This window comes from Salmo trutta, chromosome 25, assembly GCF_901001165.1.
Source record: "Salmo trutta chromosome 25, fSalTru1.1, whole genome shotgun sequence".
NCBI lineage: Eukaryota > Metazoa > Chordata > Actinopteri > Salmoniformes > Salmonidae > Salmo > Salmo trutta.
The window spans coordinates 21,544,446-21,565,643 of record NC_042981.1 but is presented as its reverse complement, the minus strand read 5'-3'; the positions used below and the strand labels follow the sequence as shown (position 1 = coordinate 21,565,643).

The following is a 21,198-nucleotide window of genomic DNA, read 5'->3' as shown; positions in this document are numbered from 1 at the left end:
ACACATCCCTCTCCTCCTTCGTATCCAAACACTGTGAAAACACACACTTCACAGTAAAACAGCATGTATGACAAGGCCTGCGAAAGATTGTTTTTCAACCAAATGAAAAGTATTTTATATTGTGTTGGAAACTGTTTAGAAACGCATTCAAGACCAACGGTAAATGAAAGCGTGTACATCTCATTTTTAGACAACATATTGATAAATCAAATATTTTGGCATCCTCGTGATCCAACAGGAGATACGATTAAAATATCTCTAGTCACAGCCAAGCAATCAAACAATATCTCCAACGCAATCCAACTCGATAGCCCATCCTATTCCCTTACTAGGCAAGGCTTTTCAATAACGGCCTAGGAACAGTGGGTTAACAGCCTGTTCAGGGGCAGAACGACAGATTTGTATTTTGTCAACTCGGGGATTTGAACTTGCAACCTTTTTATTACTAGTCCAACGCTCTAACCACAAGGCTACCCTGCCGCCCCAATTTAAATGAAATTACGTTGAAACAACGTGGAATAGACGTTGAATCGACGTCTGTTCCCTGTGGGAAGCGTCCCTTGGCCTCCACAATCCTTTTCCGTGTGCTATAATAAACCATTTTCCCCGTCCTTTATTGATCAGTCAGTCCGAGCTAATGTAATTATCCTCATCAATAGGGGACTGCAGGGAGAATCATTATGCGGTTGACAATGATAAATGATCACCGAAATGCGGCCTTTTCCCCAGCGGACCCCTGCCTCTGACCCGCTCAAATACACAACGTAGTCATAGAAACACCTTATGGCAAAAAGAGAGAACTGCTGAAATGTTCAAAAAGGAGGTCAGCATTCAAATAAAACAAAAACACACAGAGAGATAGAAACCCGCCCTAAATAAAAAACTCTTTCCAAAGCAAGCCATCTTTGGGAGGCCAGCTGCATAGCCCCACCACTCACGCGCACCCACTTACAATGCAGCGTTTTAGAAAGAAGAAAGCTACAAACTTAGAGCAATGTAGGTATAACCTGACACACAACCGTGAATAAAATACGGTTTTATTTGCACAAAAAAAACATCTTAGTAGCAATGGCATTTTGTAGCCTATTTCTTCAGACTCACTCCGAAGAGCCCAAATCCCGAGCCAGTGTTGCAGATGGAAGAAGCTACTTTTCAAGGTGCTCTATAAGAGACGATATTATCAGAAGGTTAGGGCTTTATTAACGCGTTGCCTGGGTACACACAGCCAGCAACGGCGTCGTGTTCTGCAGGGTATTGCGGACATTTAATATCGTTGTCTGAGACGGGAGAGGAGAGGAACACGGTCTGGGAAGGTGGTTTTGTGTTGTGCAGAGAGACCAGTGCAGGGGGACTATTCCTTATTTTATTCCTGCAGTAGTACCCGAACTAGCTTTGACAGGGAGGAGATGAAGGGGCGGTGTTGTTTAGCTCGGCTGGATCATCCATCATTCCTGTCACACCGAATCGGCAAAGGGAAACAGCAGAGGCAATCTACCTTCTGTCTCCTCGAAAATGGAGAAAGGGGGAAGAAGGAGAAAAAACTATTAATATTACCCCCCCTCCCCCACTACCACCATCCACTATAATCAAGGCATTTTTTCTCTTTTAGATCAGATGATCTTCACACAAAACGGAGGGCTTCTTCCTTCCGTTCATCCACATAATAGGATGCTAAAATACGTTTATAAGCTTTTAAACAATTCCGATGGTACATCATCAAATGCGTTGTGAACGCGGATGAAAACTTAACAGTTTGTCCAACCTGTCAAATGCTCAGAAAGGTGTTTTTGTATCTTAATTTGACGCAGTTTTAAAACAATGATGTTTGGATATTTTGCATATTTACTGGATTATTTGTTATTTTGTTTATGTTTCAATATAGGCCTACATATTTTTATTCCTGTAATATCGAAATACTCATGCCACTAGTTGTAGTCTATTACCAACGCAATCTTCCATTTGTAAATTATTTCTTATTTTCACTTTTTCAACTCTGAAAGTCTTGGAGGCTGCACGCTTGAGGGAATAAAATAAATATACCAAACAATATGATAACAAGAACCTAATAATATCCCTTATCACAATAATTTCATAGGAATAATGAATTATTAGAAATTAGATAAATCAGGCGAAGATTATTCAGCAATTGGAAAACGGATAAGAAAAAATCTTTAAAATCACAGGGCAATTTTTGTTTTGCGTCAGGATCACGACTGTAAGGCATTTCGAAGGTAGTAAGTTGCAATAAAAGTCAACATAATATTTCCCCCCTTTCCACCAGCCCTATGCTTGTTCTGGCTCAACGACCCCATGCCCTCCCTAGACGTCACTCACCTACAGGCTACAGACAGTGCTGAGCGGCGGAGTTAAAACGGAGAAACCCTATAGCTCTAACAGTTCTCTACAGTAGACCATTTGAAGAACAAAACAAGGGTTTTGTGTAGTGACCTTCCTAATACAGATTTTCCTATAGCCTAATAAAAAAAACGATGTATTAATATTATTATTATTATTATCAACTGCTTTCAATGTGTGGAAGAAAAATGTAACACAATCCACTACGTTTTACAATAGCATTATGGACAGGAGGGTAAAAATAAACCCAGCCATTACAGCATTGTTGGAGTTAAATCCCTTATCTGAAAGGCAGAAAGATTTCATCCTGAAAGACAGAGAGATAGTCATTTCTGGTTTAAGGCTATGACTTCTATGGCCGCGAGCAAACACTGGCAAAGAGATATCAAAAGATTATCAATGAACCCGTGAGCGATTCAGATTACGCCGTCAGGGGTCGCTGTAAAGCGGCGGAAATAGTCACTTGCAGCACTTGTATGTTGTCAGTTAGAAAAGGCTGCAGCAAAAGGTAAGGGACAAATGCATATTCTATTGTTTGAAGCCAATGGTAAAACTGAGGTTATGGTAAATATGTTGAACTGTATGCTATCGAAATCGATTATCCGTTTAAAACTCAACTCAAATGGGAAGGCATGCAAATCCAAGGTTTTGCATCTCCATTTCCACTGACATAATAATGAAAAACAAAAAATCATGCCATATTTGTGTTTCTGACAAAGCAAACCCTTGCAAATACAATTAAAACACAGATTTAACATTCATTTGAAATGATTCATTTCTTTTGTTGCAACAGGTCGCCAGGTTGCATTTCTTTCTTCATTCCACTAAAGTGGCACCACTCCCTTGGGGGGTTTGCAACTATAAACTTTGACGGGTAAGGTAACCTAAGTGTGTAGAAATGCACTGTCTTTGAATGAACAATCGCGCTTTATAGCATTACCCTAATATTGATATAGCTATTTAGTAACTTTGTTAACCATTTTCTGTCAGAACCATTACCATGATAACTTTGTAATAATAATAATAATAATATATAATATATAATAAATATAAATCCATTACTATGTAGGCTTAATTACCATTACTCTTAGTTATGTTCGTAACACACAGCACACACAAATCTAACAAAAATCAAAAATGAAATATTTATTACAGCATTTGTGACTGAACACCTTTTAAACATTACGTCACAGTCCTCATACAAGTATTTAATAATGTATTTTTGACAAAGCTTAAGGGAGATGGCATTGTATCATCTAGTGAGGAACACGTGCTGAAAAAGGAAGGAATTCATGGACATACAATATCAATGCCACAGCAGATCTGAAACTAGCAAAAACATTCTTTTTCAATTGAGGTAAACACATAGAATATCTAACATGAAACAATTAATAGACTGAACTCTGTACGAAGTCTGTTGCAATATTCTCTTAGCTTTTTCCCAAAGCTTTGAGTTCATAATTTAAGTTATTTTTTTGTCATTTTGTATTTTTTATGTTTTTTGGTGCATCAACCATCAATTGTTTCTCCCAGTGCCAAAGAATCCACCATTGTGTCAGTATTGTCCATATGGCAAGTATGTTTATCCAGAGGCAAAGAAGCAGAGTAGGATGCTGCTTTTCCACTAGCTTCCTTCAATAGGCTCTGTCAATGAGAGTCCAGGATACAAAAAAATAAAATCAAATAAAAATGTATAAAACCAACACAATCCAGTGCTTGGGCAATTCAAACTAAGAACTTGTTTTTATATACCTACAGGGCAACATTCATTCATGAACCAACAAAAAGAGGGGCATGAAACATTTTAAAACTGAATCTTCTGGAGAGATCAGGTGTCATTTAGCAGCCTTTTCCCACCATGCCCTGTTCTCTATGGGGGACAGCGCCTGTTCTACCCTGTTGCTCTGGTTGGGAGCGAATGGGAGTCCGTTGTTGAGATGTTCCATCTTTTCTTTTTAATAGTGCTGCTGTGCCGCCGAGACAGTTTCTCCTCCAGGAAGGAGCACACACAGTGTGAGAGAAAGGGTTAACCTTTTATTCTATAACTAGCTCAGGAAACAAATTGAGTGATCAACGAAAAATGCACAAGTTTTAACTTTGTTTCTATAATTTTTATACTACAGTAGTTATAACTCTTGGGAATCTTTTCTTCTTTTTTTCTCTCAATTTTCCAGAGTGATTTCATTAGAAAACGAGTTGAACGTGTCACTGGAGAGAGTGGGTACTGTGTTTGCATGTGTGTGTCTTGCGTTTGTGTGCGAGTCCGTGTTTGCACGTGTCCGTTGTCAGAACATCTTCTGTTTATCTTTAACAAAAGTCCAAGACTTTACAAAGTGTTTATGTCAGCTTGGTCCTCCATTTGGATGAAAGTAACAAAATTGACAAGTAAAAAAAAAAGAAGAAGAAAAAAATCATCACAGCTCATCTGGAATTCTGTTTTTAATGTCTAATTCCGGTCAAAAGGCTTTGCGCTTTTATTCTGAAATGTTTTCTGAAAATAGCTTTGTTGTAGGGTTGTTGTTGTTGATGTTTTTTTCTCATAGTAGCTGCTGTTGTTGTTGTTGATGAGGTTGACGTCATTGTGGTAGTAAAGTTCCCTTATACAATTGGGCGCGGATGTCCAGGCCTTGTCCTCCAGTGCTGGGGTCAATGGGGCACAGCGGGGGGTGGCGGGGGCTATGTGCAGACATGGTGATTCCTGGGTGAGAGGGTGGTCCTCCGTGCATCAGCATGGCTGGGTGATGGGGATGGTGGGTGTGATGAAGGTGGTGGGGGCCGGGCAGTTAGGGGTGGAGGGAGGGTCCGTGTCGAAGCTGGGTGGGGTGAGGGGTCATCTGATGAGGAGGGGTGTAACTTTGCGGGGCCATGCGCATGCCCATAGGACCACTCTGAGGTACGTACTCCCCTGGCATGCCTTGAAGCCCTGAGATGAGAGAGAGAGAGAGAGAGGGAGGGTTAAAAACGTATTAAAAGTATAAAAAAAATGTACTACTGAATTCCAAATTTCGTGACTCTGGCATAAAATAAAACTTTAATTTATACCTTGTGTAAAGTGAGCTCATTTTGTGGTGTAAAAATTAAGTCAAATAACATACTAACTACATTTAGGATTACACATGCCCCAAAAGTCCAAAGCTACTTCCAAAATGTTGTTTCTAGGTGCTAAAAAAGCTATTTTATCACTCTATTTTAGGTGATTGAGAGTCCGTTACAATGTCAGTACAATGTCATGGTCAGTCATCAGGTTGGAAAGTGATCTCCAACCATCCAGACACAATCGTCCTGGAGGATGTGAAGCTAGCAGCCGTATTGATGTTAGCAATACTAATACTTTTACAGGCAGAAGAGTCAATTCCCCCACTGAATGTAGTGACAACCCAAATAGAGGCGTTTTCTCAGGGGGACGCACTACTGCGAACATATTTGATTTAAAACCCATTAAAGAAGTTATTAAATAATTTAGAGCCCATTTAACTATAACAACACGCCAGTCTAAGAACAGCATTCAAGGCTTTGTGATTTCCCCTCCAATAAGAGGCACTTTTAACCAAAACAAAGTGCTGCTCTTGGAAGAGGAGGAGCGTAGGTTTAAGAGTATAATGACAACAACAGCTAAAGCACAGAGATAGCAAGAAACAGAGGCAACAGAGAGATAAAAGGAGGGAGAGAGAGATGTAGAGAGGAAGAGAGGGAGGGAGAAAAAGGAGGTAGGGAGGAGAGGGAGGAATATGCTGAAGTGATACCTCTTGGTATGGAGAGTCCTGTGCTGATGTGATACCTCTTGGTATGGAGAGTAGGGCCCTGTGCTGATGTGATACCTCTTGGTATGGAGAGTCCTGTGCTGATGTGATACCTCTTGGTATGGAGAGTAGGGCCCTGTGCTGATGTGATACCCCTTGGTATGGAGAGTAGGGCCCTGTGCTGATGTGATACTCCTTGGTATGGAGAGTAGGGCCCTGTGCTGATGTGATACCTCTTGGTATGGAGAGTAGGGCCCTGTGCTGATGTGATACTCCTTGGTATGGAGAGTAGGGCCCTGTGCTGATGTGATACCCCTTGGTATGGAGAGTAGGGCCCTGTGCTGATGTGATACCCCTTGGTATGGAGAGTAGGGCCCTGTGCTGATGTGATACCCCTTGGTATGGAGAGTAGGGCCCTGTGCTGATGTGTGTGGAGACCCCAGCATGTTGGCATCCCCTCACTCTGTGCCTGGTTGGTGGAAACAGAAGCCTGCTCAGTGGTGCCTCTGTTTGGGTATTCAGGGGTATGTTTGTTGTCTGCAGACCAGGGGAAAGGTAGTGGTGGTGGGGGGCCCTGTGGCCTGGGACTGGAGTATGGGAACAGGACTGGTCCAAAGGCCTGGACCCTGGAGAGAAGCAGGGGAGAGCAGGCGTGGGTCTGGGGTGGGATACTTCTGGTGCTGGAGCCAGTGGGGCCTGGATAGGCCTGCTTTGTAATGTGAACCCTTGGGGGATTAACCCTGCTTGGGAGGGAGGGGTGAGGGAGAGTGGTCGCCACAAGGTCACCAGGCATGTTCACTCTCCACATTCCTCCACCTTAGTACACCGCAATTAAGAAATGACAGAGGAGGGCCCAGCAAGTTGAGAAGGTAGCGAGGGAGAAAACAGGACAGCAGAGGCCAAGATTAATGACCAATCTCATTGGCTGAAAGCAAGGTGCCATTTTCTAATACTCACTACCCTCCTACTATCCACGTCTAGTTCATTGGAAATTCACAAGTTTGTCGCAGTGCTCTCTTAAAACCTCACTACGGGGTCATAAAATAAGTAATTCAATCTGGACATGATGGGTTGGGCTGGGCAGGGCTGGGGTGTATGGCAAGGGCTGTGCGAGGGGTGCCCTCACCTCCATATAACCTGGAGCGGCTCCTGTTAAAAGGCCCAACAGATGTTTTTGACACTGTAAGATGGTAATCTCCAGTCTTGTAAGCTGCAGTCATTCTGTTAAGTAGATCTGTGGGCCCCCCTTTATTAACAGGAGTGGTCAAATCATCTGAAGACAATAATGGTGAGACTGGTCTCTCTCTCTCTCTTTCCCTCTTTCTCTCTCTCTCTCTCTCTCTCTCTCTCTCTCTCTCTCTCTCTCTCTCTCTCTCTCTCTCTCTCTCTCTCTCTCTCCTCTCCTCTCCCCCCACACTCTCTCTCTATCTTTCTTCCCATTCTGTTCAGTTCTGTCCTGTTCTGGCAGAGCAGGCCTGCTCAATGGCTGGCGATAATTAAGTACCAAATATACCATATTGTTTGGCGGCGTAATCAAATCAGAAAATGATAATATTCCTCTGTATTAAGCTATTAATGTAATTGGTCATGAAGCATAAAATATGTTATGTAATTGAATAGTCTCAAAATTATATAGCCTATATTAAGAATTATCCAAGCTGAGCAAATGTTGTCTCTGTGTCTGTTTTAGGGAACATTGCTTCCCGAAGGTTTTTTATCCCTGATGCCATTAGCAAAGACAGGAGGGGATGAGATGAGAGAGGGATGAGATGAGAGAGGGATGAGATGAGAGAGGGAGAAAAAAAGAGGAGAGAAATGGGCTTTGGTGACTCTTCGGAAATTCCAGGCTCAATTTACATATAAAGGGTTCTTTTAATCAAGGTAAGTGTCATTATATTGTGCCTCGCTGGGCAAAGGAGTTTGGGTGTTAAATAAAATCTCTTCTGCCCCGCCGCCGTTGGGATGTGATACGTCTTGATTTTTCAAATGTCAGCGCTCTGGCTAGTGGAAGGCGGAATGGCCAGGATTAATCAGACAGTGTGTGTGTGTGTGTGTGTGTGTGTCTGTGTGTGAGAGAGAGTCTCGGGTCCTTTAAATGTATCTCTGTGTCTCTCTTTGCTCTGTCTCTGTGTGTCTCATGACGGGGCTAGTCAATGCCCCCTCCAGTAAAAAATAATCAAAACACACAGGTCCCCTCCCCTCGCTCCCCGACTTGCCACCCCCACCCCCCAGTGAAGGATCACCCACGGCTCGTATATCTCGCCCGAGGACCGTAATGTACTGCGGCGCTCCCGTCTTTGCATATAAGATAATTTGGGCATCAATCGTTCCCAAGACAGATTTATGTCACTCAGAGGACAGTTTCACTTCTCCTTCTTTATCGCTTCACTGGAGCCTGCTTAATTTCTCCCCGTCAGACCCTGCCTCTGGAGATGTTATTTTTTCCCTAAATGTCCAACATTTGCATTGGCTGTCAGAGATGGGGAGAGAGATGGCCCTGTTGGGATAAATGAATGTGTGGTGTCGGTACATGCCATGCTAGCAAGACCTTGGTTGTTGGTTGTGCTGGTTGTTTTTCTGTTGTCTGGGCTGGCGCCACAAGTCCCCCCTCTCTCTCCCAGGGACCAACAGGAGAAAGCTTCACGGCATGGCGGCAACTCCCACTATTCCCAGTCCTTCTATTCATCTTTCAGTAGCTAGCTAACCCCCCTTCCTTACCCCCCTTCCGCCCCTTAAAGCACCATGCTACACCAACCACACTCACTGGTTGTCAAGGGGGTTGCTGTGGGGGAGGTTGTTGTAAAATTAGGGTGGGGATGGGAGGGGGATTGTGGTGGAGTAAGGGGGTTTGTGGTGGAGTAAGGGGGATTGTGGTGGAGTAAGGGGGATTGTGGTGGAGTAAGGGGTATTGTGGTGGAGTAAGGGGGTTTGTGGTGGAGTAAGGGGGATTGTGGTGGAGTAAGGGGGATTGTGGTGGAGTAAGGGGGATTGTGGTGGAGTAAGGGGGATTGTGGTGGAGTAAGGGGGATCGTGGTGGAGTAAGGGGGATCGTGGTGGAGTAAGGGGGTTTGTGGTGGAGTAAGGGGGATTGTGGTGGAGTAAGGGGGATTGTGGTGGAGTAAGGGGGATTGTGGTGGAGTAAGGGGGATTGTGGTGGAGTAAGGGGGATTGTGGTGGAGTAAGGGGGATCGTGGTGGAGTAAGGGGGATCGTGGTGGAGTAAGGGGGTTTGTGGTGGAGTAAGGGGGATTGTGGTGGAGTAAGGGGGATTGTGGTGGAGTAAGGGGGATCGTGGTGGAGTAAGGGGGTTTGTGGTGGAGTAAGGGGGATTGTGGTGGAGTAAGGGGGATTGTGGTGGAGTAAGGGGGATCGTGGTGGAGTAAGGGGGTTTGTGGTGGAGTAAGGGGGATTGTGGTGGAGTAAGGGGGATTGTGGTGGAGTAAGGGGGATCGTGGTGGAGTAAGGGGGATCGTGGTGGAGTAAGGGGGTTTGTGGTGGAGTAAGGGGGATTGTGGTGGAGTAAGGGGGATTGTGGTGGAGTAAGGGGGATTGTGGTGGAGTAAGGGGGATTGTGGTGGAGTAAGGGGGATTGTGGTGGAGTAAGGGTGATCGTGGTGGAGTAAGGGGGATCGTGGTGGAGTAAGGGGGATCGTGGTGGAGTAAGGGGGTTTGTGGTGGAGTAAGGGGGATTGTGGTGGAGTAAGGGGGATTGTGGTGGAGTAAGGGGGATTGTGGTGGAGTAAGGGGGATTGTGGTGGAGTAAGGGGGATTGTGGTGGAGTAAGGGGGATCGTGGTGGAGTAAGGGGGATCGTGGTGGAGTAAGGGGGATCGTGGTGGAGTAAGGGGGTTTGTGGTGGAGTAAGGGGGATTGTGGTGGAGTAAGGGGGATTGTGGTGGAGTAAGGGGGTTTGTGGTGGAGTAAGGGGGATTGTGGTGGAGTAAGGGGGATTGTGGTGGAGTAAGGGGGATTGTGGTGGAGTAAGGGGATCGTGGTGGAGTAAGGGGGATCGTGGTGGAGTAAGGGGGATTGTGGTGGAGTAAGGGGGATTGTGGTGGAGTAAGGGGGATCGTGGTGGAGTAAGGGGGATCGTGGTGGAGTAAGGGGGATCGTGGTGGAGTAAGGGGTTTGTGGTGGAGTAAGGGGGATTGTGGTGGAGTAAGGGGGATTGTGGTGGAGTAAGGGGGTTTGTGGTGGAGTAAGGGGGATTGTGGTGGAGTAAGGGGGATTGTGGTGGAGTAAGGGGGATTGTGGTGGAGTAAGGGGGATCGTGGTGGAGTAAGGGGGATCGTGGTGGAGTAAGGGGGATCGTGGTGGAGTAAGGGGGATTGTGGTGGAGTAAGGGGGATTGTGGTGGAGTAAGGGGGATTGTGGTGGAGTAAGGGGGATCGTGGTGGAGTAAGGGGGATTGTGGTGGAGTAAGGGGGATTGTGGTGGAGTAAGGGGGATCGTGGTGGAGTAAGGGGGATCGTGGTGGAGTAAGGGGGTTTGTGGTGGAGTAAGGGGGATTGTGGTGGAGTAAGGGGGATCGTGGTGGAGTAAGGGGGATCGTGGTGGAGTAAGGGGGTTTGTGGTGGAGTAAGGGGGTTTGTGGTGGAGTAAGGGGGATTGTGGTGGAGTAAGGGGGATCGTGGTGGAGTAAGGGGGTTTGTGGTGGAGTAAGGGGGATTGTGGTGGAGTAAGGGGGATCGTGGTGGAGTAAGGGGGATCGTGGTGGAGTAAGGGGGATCGTGGTGGAGTAAGGGGGATTGTGGTGGAGTAAGGGGGATCGTGGTGGAGTAAGGGGGATCGTGGTGGAGTAAGGGGGTTTGTGGTGGAGTAAGGGGGATTGTGGTGGAGTAAGGGGGATCGTGGTGGAGTAAGGGGGATCGTGGTGGAGTAAGGGGGATCGTGGTGGAGTAAGGGGGATCGTGGTGGAGTAAGGGGGATCGTGGTGGAGTAAGGGGGATCGTGGTGGAGTAAGGGGGATTGTGGGTTAAAACCACAAGCCCAGAGGTTTGAGAAATAAAGCCCAGTTGTACTTACTTCCCCCTTTTTCTTTGCGTTTTGCTTTACAAGATGGAGGTTACATGTAGTGCCATTGCCCATCCATGCCCATATTCATCCCCATTCCACTCATAGGCCCTAGAAGAGGAGAAACACGTCAGAGAAAAGGTCAGCAGAAGGTCAAAGGTGGAATGACAGACAGGTCAGAGCAGATAGACATCCTGGTAGGTAGAAGGAAGGATTGGTTACAGAGAGGAAGAGGAAGAGAAGGTGCAGTAGTGAAGTGTCTACAAATGTTAGTCTCCACAAATCTCCCCGTTCGTTACGAAGATTTATGTCATGTTATAGAGATGGGTGAAAAGAGAGACAAGCAAATGGAGATAAACAGTGATACCTAAGGGAGTTGAGAGAGGAGGGTGGAGTTGACTGAGTAAGTGAACTTTATTAAGATGCAGTGATATCATCAGTAGTTTTGTGACATTGGTTAGTAATTGGGTTGATGATGCTGCCATGTACAGCACAGTAGTCAGTGCTGGTGTGACATTTCCAGGGCTAGAGGGGTTGGTGTGTGTTGCTGTCAGTAGTCATACAGTCACAGGGGGTGCATTGGTGACTAAACATACACAGCACAGTGACTAGTATACAGTATGCAGGACAGGAGGAGGAGGGGGGGGGGGGCTTACCAGCTGGCCGGATCCCCATGTGCTGCTGGCCGTCCAGTACAAAGCTGCCCATGGGCTGGCCCTCCGGACTGTACGCTGCTCCTTGACTCACTGAAGGATCAAGAAGAAAACCTGATTGTAGTCAAAACATGGACACGAGGGGGGGGGGGAAGACAAACCACACAATCAGCTTATTGTCCCAGCTCCAGCCCAAACATACTGCAACACATTATGTCCACCATGACTGATGCATGACATGCAAACACATGCAGTATGAGTAGACACACACACTTTAGCATTAGACAAACACATGCAGTATGAGTAGACACACACACTGTAGCATTAGACAAACACATGCAGTATGAGTAGACACACACACTGTAGCATTAGACAAACACATGCAGTATGAGTAGACACACACACTGTAGCATTAGACAAACACATGCAGTATGAGTAGACACACACACTGTAGCATTAGACAAACACATGCAGTATGAGTAGACACACACACTGTAGCATTAGACAAACACATGCAGTATGAGTAGACACACACACTTTAGCATTAGACAAACACATGCAGTATGAGTAGACACACACACTGTAGCATTAGACAAACACATGCAGTATGAGTAGACACACACACTGTAGCATTAGACAAACACATGCAGTATGAGTAGACACACACACTGTAGCATTAGACAAACACATGCAGTATGAGTAGACACACACACTGTAGCATTAGACAAACACATGCAGTATGAGTAGACACACACACTGTAGCATTAGACAAACACATGCAGTATGAGTAGACACACACACTGTAGCATTAGACAAACACATGCAGTATGAGTAGACACACACACTGTAGCATTAGACAAACACATGCAGTATGAGTAGACACACACACTGTAGCATTAGACAAACACATGCAGTATGAGTAGACACACACACTGTAGCATTAGACAAACACATGCAGTATGAGTAGACACACACACTGTAGCATTAGACAAACACATGCAGTATGAGTAGACACACACACTGTAGCATTAGACAAACACATGCAGTATGAGTAGACACACACACTGTAGCATTAGACAAACACATGCAGTATGAGTAGACACACACACTGTAGCATTAGACAAACACATGCAGTATGAGTAGACACACACACTGTAGCATTAGACAAACACATGCAGTATGAGTAGACACACACACTTTAGCATTAGACAAACACATGCAGTATGAGTAGACACACACACTGTAGCATTAGACAAAAGAAGGAGTAATGCATTGTTCTCTAACTGACAAAAGGATGCAGTTTGACAAGATCAGCATGTTCTGTCAAGACCATCACCAGCCATTCCCCAAGCAACAGGGATGTTATTTCATGGACAGAGACACGTTATGGGACAGCATTGGCACAAACATCACTATTTACCCCCCTGCAATTGTCATTATCTACCCCTGCAAATTCAAATGACTTAAAATCTCCAGATTACAGCGAAGGTGAAACGACTGATCATGATCATTATTTACAAATAAGATTCATATAAAAATATTATTCTAACATCATAATACTGTCCACTGTAGTAATCAAATTAGGTCATAATTTGCCACCCCCACCCCCCAGTGAAGGATCGGCATGTCATGGCGCCAGCCCATATTATTAGCCCTATTCAGTAAGAGTATTCTGGAGTCTGTAGCAAACAGCATATTCCTGGACTAAACAGCCTAATCTGGAGTAATCTGTCAAATTGAAGATTAGGGGAAGCTTTTAGTCATGCTGTCTTCAGAGAGATTACTGATTGCCACACTCTAAACACACGCTCTCTGTCTCTCTCTTCTCTCCTCTCTCTCAGATATTCCCAACAAACCACAATAATTGTACTGAGATTCGGAAAGGCGCGTCTCATTTCAATAATTGGTTAACTTAATTTGCACAATCTCCTCCCCAATTTGTGGGTCTCTCTCTAGATTTGGAGCGAGCTAATCAACAAAAAGCTTTTCTCCCTCAAAGACAAATTATGTGGCGTTTTTCCTTAGTAATGTTACAGTCGATACGGCCTAGGGTGGCTACATAAATTCCTGTCCGGATTATTTGCTCGATTCTAGAGTGGCATGTTTACGACTTAATCTTTCAGTGCTTTTTGTCGTCTGACCATTGTAGATATAGAAAATCAATGCCTGATCAATTTGCAATATGAACCCTTCCTTATAATCCTTTTCAGAGGAATGGAAAATGATTTTGTGTTGTAGATATGTGGTAGTGGAGTATGGGCCTGAGGGCACACACTTAGTGTGTTGTGAAAACTGTAATGCATGCATTGTAATGTTTTTAAAATTGTATTAAAATTGCCCTAATTTTGCCGGGCCCCAGGAAGAGTGGGGATCCATAATAAATACAAAATACAAAATCTCTCCCTAAGTAGGGCGTCCAGACAGAAATCAGAGATCAATGGATCATATTAAACTCATTTTCATCCGTTAGGTAGTTTTTCATGACCAGAATGAATTAATTGCCCACAATTACTAAATTGAAATGATGACGTTTAATACAATCACATATAGGACCCTTGATATTTCAAATCTGGGCTAAGTGAATACAGAGCAGCAACAGCAAGAGGACTGACACTTGGGAATTGAGTGAGTTAAAAAACACAAAGTAGATACCAAAATGCTCCAAGCATTCCTGGAGCTTCTCTTGTGCCCAATTAGCAATTCACAGAGAGAGAACGTGTTGCTAAAGCACCTCTCAGTGTTAGATTAGGATATCGGCAATTACAGGCAATCAACTAACAGATAGCGCCACCACCACACACTTCCCATTGAGACAATAAGAAGATAGGGTGTGGTGTGTGTGTGTGTGTGTGTGTGTGTGTGTGTATGGTGGTAGTAGGGGGGCTGGGGATTCTCCAGGCTAGTAGGCATGATGTGTATCACAGTACATCAACTGGAAGAGCTGGTGTTTCTGGAAAAAGAGGAACAGATATGTGGAGTAGACTTTCTTACCTGCTCGATTTGACTGGTCAATCATGGGCTGTACTATTCTTCTCCTGGCGTTAATGAACCTGGGAGAGAAGAGAGAAGAGAGGAGAAGAACACTTTCAATCACACAGCATTCACCAACATGAGAATTCATCAGAAACCGCAACACAACTACACAGTTTTGCATGACTTAGTAACAACATTAGCCACTGGCTCTTAGAGAGCCAATCAAAACAGATACAGCAACAACAAAAGGGTGATTGTGAGCAGACTTGGAAACCCGACAAGGTTTTCTTTTAATGCCCCTTATGATCTATTTCCCTTGTTTAATAAAGCTTTTGATTACATTTGGTTGCTATGGAGACCGGGAAAGCATTCCACAGGCATTAAGTGTGTGCTATGGTGAAGCAGCCATGCCACTGAGAAACTAGACCACTCAGTAGGCTATGTAACAACTCTCTCTCACACACATTAACACACACGCACACCCTATAAACATGTTATTCCTCGCGTGTTATCACTCATTAGACATTCAAAATAATATACGTTCGCAAGTGGCAACATACAAATGGTTCCTTTCATTTGTCCACCCCCAACTCTCTCTCTATCTCTCGCTCTCTCTTTTCATTGCGGGGGGTTGTGCTCCCCGTCCAGCTGTCTATAAATGAGGACCAGGCATGGCCACTCGGCTCTTTCACAAGGTATTGTTATGTCAGCAAGCCCATCAATTAGGCTGTGTGAAGTTTTATCACCGCCACAGCCACGAATAAGTGCAGTTCCACAAAGCCTTCCCTGTGCAGTCCTCCCCGATCCTCCTCTCTGCTCCCGCCGCTTTCCACTGTAAAGACCAAGGGGTCATCTGAAGGTGACTGCCAGCCAGGGGCAACCTCTTAAAGTCCCAAACGGGACGCAGTGACCCAGGGCCGTGTCAAAGACAAGCTGGCTACACTACCCCAGACTGGGCCAGCTTTACCTAAACTGGCCATCTCCATCTAGGCTGTATCACAACCGGCCGTGATTGGGAGTCCCATAGGGCGGTGCACAGTTGGCCCAACGTCGTCCAGGATTTGGCAGGTGTAGGCCGTCATTGTAAATAAGAATTTGTTCTTAACTGACTTGCCTAGTTAAATAAAGGTTAAATAAATCAAATAAAATATTGAAATCTAGTACCTCTCTATCTCTCTCTCTCTCATACTAAGAAGTCAGAGAGGACTGAGCTCGGTAGCACTAAAGGTACCCACATGTGGTTGATATTACAGGAAGGTTTTAAATCATCATGGGGTGATTCCAGCATGGAGCCCCTTTTCAAAGAATAAAAAAGAGAGAAAGGTAACGTTTTTGGAACGTGGAGAAGGCAACGCTACAGGACTGGTCATTAGATGGAAAAAAGGGAAGGTTCTGGAACCAATTTGAGTTCCTAATCCCCCATGAACCCCTGATACCTGCCTTTACCTTCACCTATTAATGTAAACGGGCGTAATCTGCCCGCTCAAAGTGACATTGGTAAATGGACAAAACGCACAGTTGGGAAAAGAGATGGAGGCAAGCTTATTTGCGAGGGTGCACCCAGAGAGTAGATAGGCTGTACCGCTGGCCCCAGACAGAGGAATGACAGTTATTTATTATTTATTTAACTAGGCAAGTCAGTTAAGAACAAACTCTTATTTTCAATGACGGCCTAGAAACAGTGGGTTAACTGCCTTGTTCAGGGGCAGAACAGCAGATTTGTAAATTTTCAGCTCAGGGATTTGAACTTGCAACCTTTCAGTTACTAGTCCAACACTCTAACCACTAGGCTACCCTGCCACCTTGTTGCCACCCCGCTGCCGTTAGTCTACATGGGAAAAGAGAGAGGAAAAGTTAGATCATATCAATGTTGATTTGGGACTGTGATGTGTGATCTAGTGAAGAGAGGTTTTGTTTTTGGACCTATCGTAAATAGCAGTTTAAACTGTTTGTGGCTCACACACTATGAGTTAGAGGGACATAAAAGAGCATGTTCGGCTGTCTATCGTCTACCTTTACTGTCAGAAGTGTCACTACGCCTGCAGTACTTTGGAAAGTGACAGGCTTCCAGCATCTACACCAGCTGAGTGTAGCAAGGCTCACACAGAGCAAGGTTCACACAGAGCAAGGCTCACACAGAGCAAGGTTCACAGAGCAAGGCTCACACAGAGCAAGGTTCACACAGAGCAAGGCTCACACAGAGCAAGGTTCACACAGAGCAAGGTTCACAGAGCAAGGCTCACACAGAGCAAGGTTCACACAGAGCAAGGTTCACACAGAGCAAGGCTCACACAGAGCAAGGCTCACACAGAGCAAGGTTCACAGAGCAAGGCTCACACAGAGCAAGGTTCACACAGAGCAAGGCTCACACAGAGCAAGGTTCACACAGAGCAAGGTTCACAGAGCAAGGCTCACACAGAGCAAGGTTCACACAGAGCAAGGTTCACACAGAGCAAGGCTCACACAGAGCAAGGCTCACACAGAGCAAGGTTCACAGAGCAAGGCTCACACAGAGCAAGGTTCACACAGAGCAAGGCTCACACAGAGCAAGGTTCACAGAGCAAGGCTCACACAGAGCAAGGTTCACACAGAGCAAGGCTCAAACAGAGCAAGGCTCACACAGAGCAAGGCTCACACAGAGCAAGGTTCACAGAGCAAGGTTCACACAGATCAAGGTTCACACAGAGCAAGGCTCAAACAGAGCAAGGCTCACACAGAGCAAGGCTCACACAGCGCAAGGCTCACACAGAGCAAGGCTCACACAGAGCAAGGTTCACACAGAGCAAGGCTCACACAGAGCAAGGTTCACAGAGCAAGGCTCACACAGAGCAAGGTTCACACAGAGCAAGGTTCACAGAGCAAGGCTCACACAGAGCAAGGTTCACAGAGCAAGGCTCACACAGAGCAAGGTTCACACAGAGCAAGGCTCAAACAGAGCAAGGCTCACACAGAGCAAGGCTCACACAGAGCAAGGTTCACAGAGCAAGGTTCACACAGATCAAGGTTCACACAGAGCAAGGCTCAAACAGAGCAAGGCTCACACAGAGCAAGGCTCACACAGCGCAAGGCTCACACAGAGCAAGGCTCACACAGAGCAAGGTTCACACAGAGCAAGGCTCACACAGAGCAAGGTTCACAGAGCAAGGCTCACACAGAGCAAGGTTCACACAGAGCAAGGTTCACAGAGCAAGGCTCACACAGAGCAAGGCTCAAACAGAGCAAGGCTCACACAGAGCAAGGTTCACACAGAGTAAGGTTCACACAGAGCAAGGCTCACACAGAGCAAGGTTCACACAGAGCAAGGTTCACACAGAGCAAGGCTCACACAGAGCAAGGTTCACAGAGCAAGGCTCGAACAGAGCAAGGCTCGCACAGAGCAAGGTTCACACAGAGCAAGGCTCACACAGAGCAAGGCTCACACAGAGCAAGGCTCACACAGAGCAAGGTTCACAGAGCAAGGCTCACACAGAGCAAGGTTCACACAGAGCAAGGCTCACACAGAGCAAGGCTCACAGAGCAAGGCTCACACAGAGCAAGGCTCACACAGAGCAAGGCTCACAGAGCAAGGCTCACACAGAGCAAGGCTCACAGCAAGGCCCACACAGAGCAAGGCCCACAGCAAGGCCCACAGAGCAAGGCTCACAGAGCAAGGCTCACACAGAGCAAGACTCACAGCAAGGCCCACAGAGCAAGGCTCACAGCAAGGCCCACAGAACAAGGCCCACAGAGCAAGGCCCACAGAACAAGGCCCCCATAACAAGGCTCACACAGAGCAAGGCCCACAGAACAAGGCCCCCATAACAAGGCTCACAGAACAAGGCTCACAGAACAAGGCCTGCCAAAAATATATGGCCTGCTCTCTCTTTTTTTCTTTCTCCCAAGACGGCACACACGACTTGGAAATTATAACCATGTGGATTCTTACCTATTCTGGGACATAACCATAAACACGTAATATCAGGAATGTTTCTTGCAGGTGCTAAATATTCCCATTCCAGATCAGTGACGGGAAAACAGAGCCCCAGGAATAACAAAGTGCACAAGGAACAGTGTGTTTGAGTTACTGATCTATTTAGAACATGTTTTGATCTTATCCAACTAAACGGTTGCTCATATGTACTTCTTATGAAAGGTATTGCATAGCTATACACAAAACTATTTTCCTATCTGGTTGCTGTCTACACTCGACTATTATGCTGTTCCAACATGGTCATTTGAGTAGGGAAAACAGTTCTTCACAGCAGCATACACAAACATACACTCAGTGGCCGGTTTATTAGGTACACCACCCCATTCAGGAAAATGGTTCGCTCCTACAGACAGTGAGTCACGTGGCTGTGGCTTTCTATATAAAGCAGGCAGACAGGCATTGAGGCATTCAGTTACTGTTCAATTGAACATTAGAACCGGCTAAACGATTGTCGTTTTGCCCATTCTCGTTGGTGCCTGGTGCACCGGTTCCAGTACCTCAGAAACGGTGTCTAGTGTTTGCCGAGAATGATGCAACAAACAAAAAACATCCAGTCAGCGGCAGTCCTGTGTGCAAAAACAGCTCGTTGATGAGAGGTCAAAGGAGAATGGCAAGAATTGTGCAAGCTAACAGGTGGGCCACAAACAGGCAAATAACAGCGCAGTATAACAGCGGTGTGCAGAACGGCATCTCGAAACACACAACTCTTTGGTCCTTATCACGGATGGGCTATTGCAGCAGACGACCTCACTGGGTTCTACTCTTATCAGCTAAAAACAAGAAGAAGCGGATCCAGTGGGCACACAATCACCAACACTGAACAACTGAGGAGTGGAAAAACATTGTCTGGTCCTACAAATCACAGTTCCTGTTGCGTCACGCTGATGGCAGAGTCAGGATTTGGCCTAAGCAGCGCGAGTCCATGGTCAGTGGCGGTGGTGTAATGGTGTGGGGAATGTTTTCCTGGAACACTTTAGGTCCCTCGATACCAATTGAGCAACGTTTGAATGTGACAGTGTATCTGAGAATAGAATCCATGCCCCAAAGAATTCAGGCAGGTCTGGAGGCAAAGGGGGGTTGGATTCGGTACTAGATGGGTGTCCCTTATAAACTGGCGACTGAGTGTATATAGATATTCTATTATTTTCCCTCAGGGTCGCTGCCAAGATTGACCCCCCCCCCCACACACACACACGGTTCTGTTTTTATTCTCTGAACAAGTGGCCACAGTAAGGCGGCTGGTAGGGGCAGCGGGGAGGGAGGGAGTTGCTGACCGACCGAAGCCCCACTCTGCCCCAGAGCACCTTTTATCAGGTTGAGTAAAGCCAATTGAGATTATCAGAGCCAGGCCTGATAACACTGTTTTCTCTCCTCTTATGAGCTGCTAATGGAGTGTGCTTAAAACAACACCAGCAGGAATTCTCCAGAGATGGAGGGAGGAGGGAAGGGATGGATGGATGGCAGGCAGGCAGGGATGAAGGGAGGAGGGAAGGGATGGATGGCAGGCAGGGATGGTGGGAGGGAGGAGGGAAGGGATGGATGGCAGGCAGGGATGGAGGAGTGAAGGGATGGATGGCAGGGATGGAAGGAGGAGTGAAGGGATAGATGGCAGGGATGGAAGGAGGAGTGAAGGGATGGATGGCAGGGAGGGAGGGAGGGAGGGAGGGAGGGAGGGAGGGAGGGAGGGAGGGAGGGAGGGAGGGAGGGAGGGAGGGAGGGAGGAGGGAAGGGATGGATGGCAGGGATGGAAGGAGGAGTGAAGGGATAGATGGCAGGGACGGAAGGAGGAGTGAAGGGATGGATGGCAGGGACGGAAGGAGGAGTGAAGGGATGGATGGCAGGGAGGGATGGAGGGAGGGAGGAGGGAGGGAGGAGGGAAGGGATGGATGGCAGGTAGGGATGGAGGAGTGAAGGGATGGATGGCAGGGATGGAAGGAGGAGTGAAGGGATGGATGGCAGGCAGGGATGGATGGAGGGAGGACTGAAGGGATGGATGGCAGGCAGGGATGGAGGAGTGAAGGGATGGATGGCAGGGATGGAAGGAGGAGTGAAGGGATGGATGGCAGGGATGGAAGGAGGAGTGAAGGGATGGATGGCAGGCAGGGATGGATGGAAGGAGGACTGAAGGGATGGATGGATGGCAGGGATGGAAGGAGGACTGAAGGGATGGATGGATGGCAGGGATGGAAGGAGGACTGAAGGGATGGATGGCAGGCAGGGATGGATGGAGGGAGGACTGAAGGGATGGATGGCAGGCAGGGATGGATGGAGGGAGGACTGAAGGGATGGATGGCAGGCAGGGATGGAGGGAGGCATGTGTCCATGTGTGGAAGTGGGGGACTACACTCCCAAACCTTCTCCTAACACACACACATCCACAGAATAGACACATCCACAGAATACACACATCCACAGAATACACACATCCACAGAATAGACACAACCACAGAATAGACACATCCACAGAATAGACACATCCACAGAATACACACATCC

The 21,198-nt window shown here is 46.4% G+C and overlaps 1 protein-coding gene across 2 annotated transcripts in view; it reads right to left on the bottom strand.

The window, feature by feature from the left end:
* Window positions 1-3,477: 3,477 nt before the first annotated feature.
* Window positions 3,478-21,198, bottom strand: part of LOC115162157 (homeobox protein Meis2) — a gene marked incomplete in the record, with an annotated part of 95,608 nt that continues 77,887 nt past the window's right edge. For both annotated transcript variants that reach the window (XM_029713185.1, XM_029713184.1), the window contains 4 exon segments: window positions 3,478-5,278; window positions 11,119-11,217; window positions 11,763-11,873; window positions 14,751-14,809. In XM_029713185.1, the coding sequence (XP_029569045.1) occupies window positions 11,159-11,217; window positions 11,763-11,873; window positions 14,751-14,809 (229 nt within the window).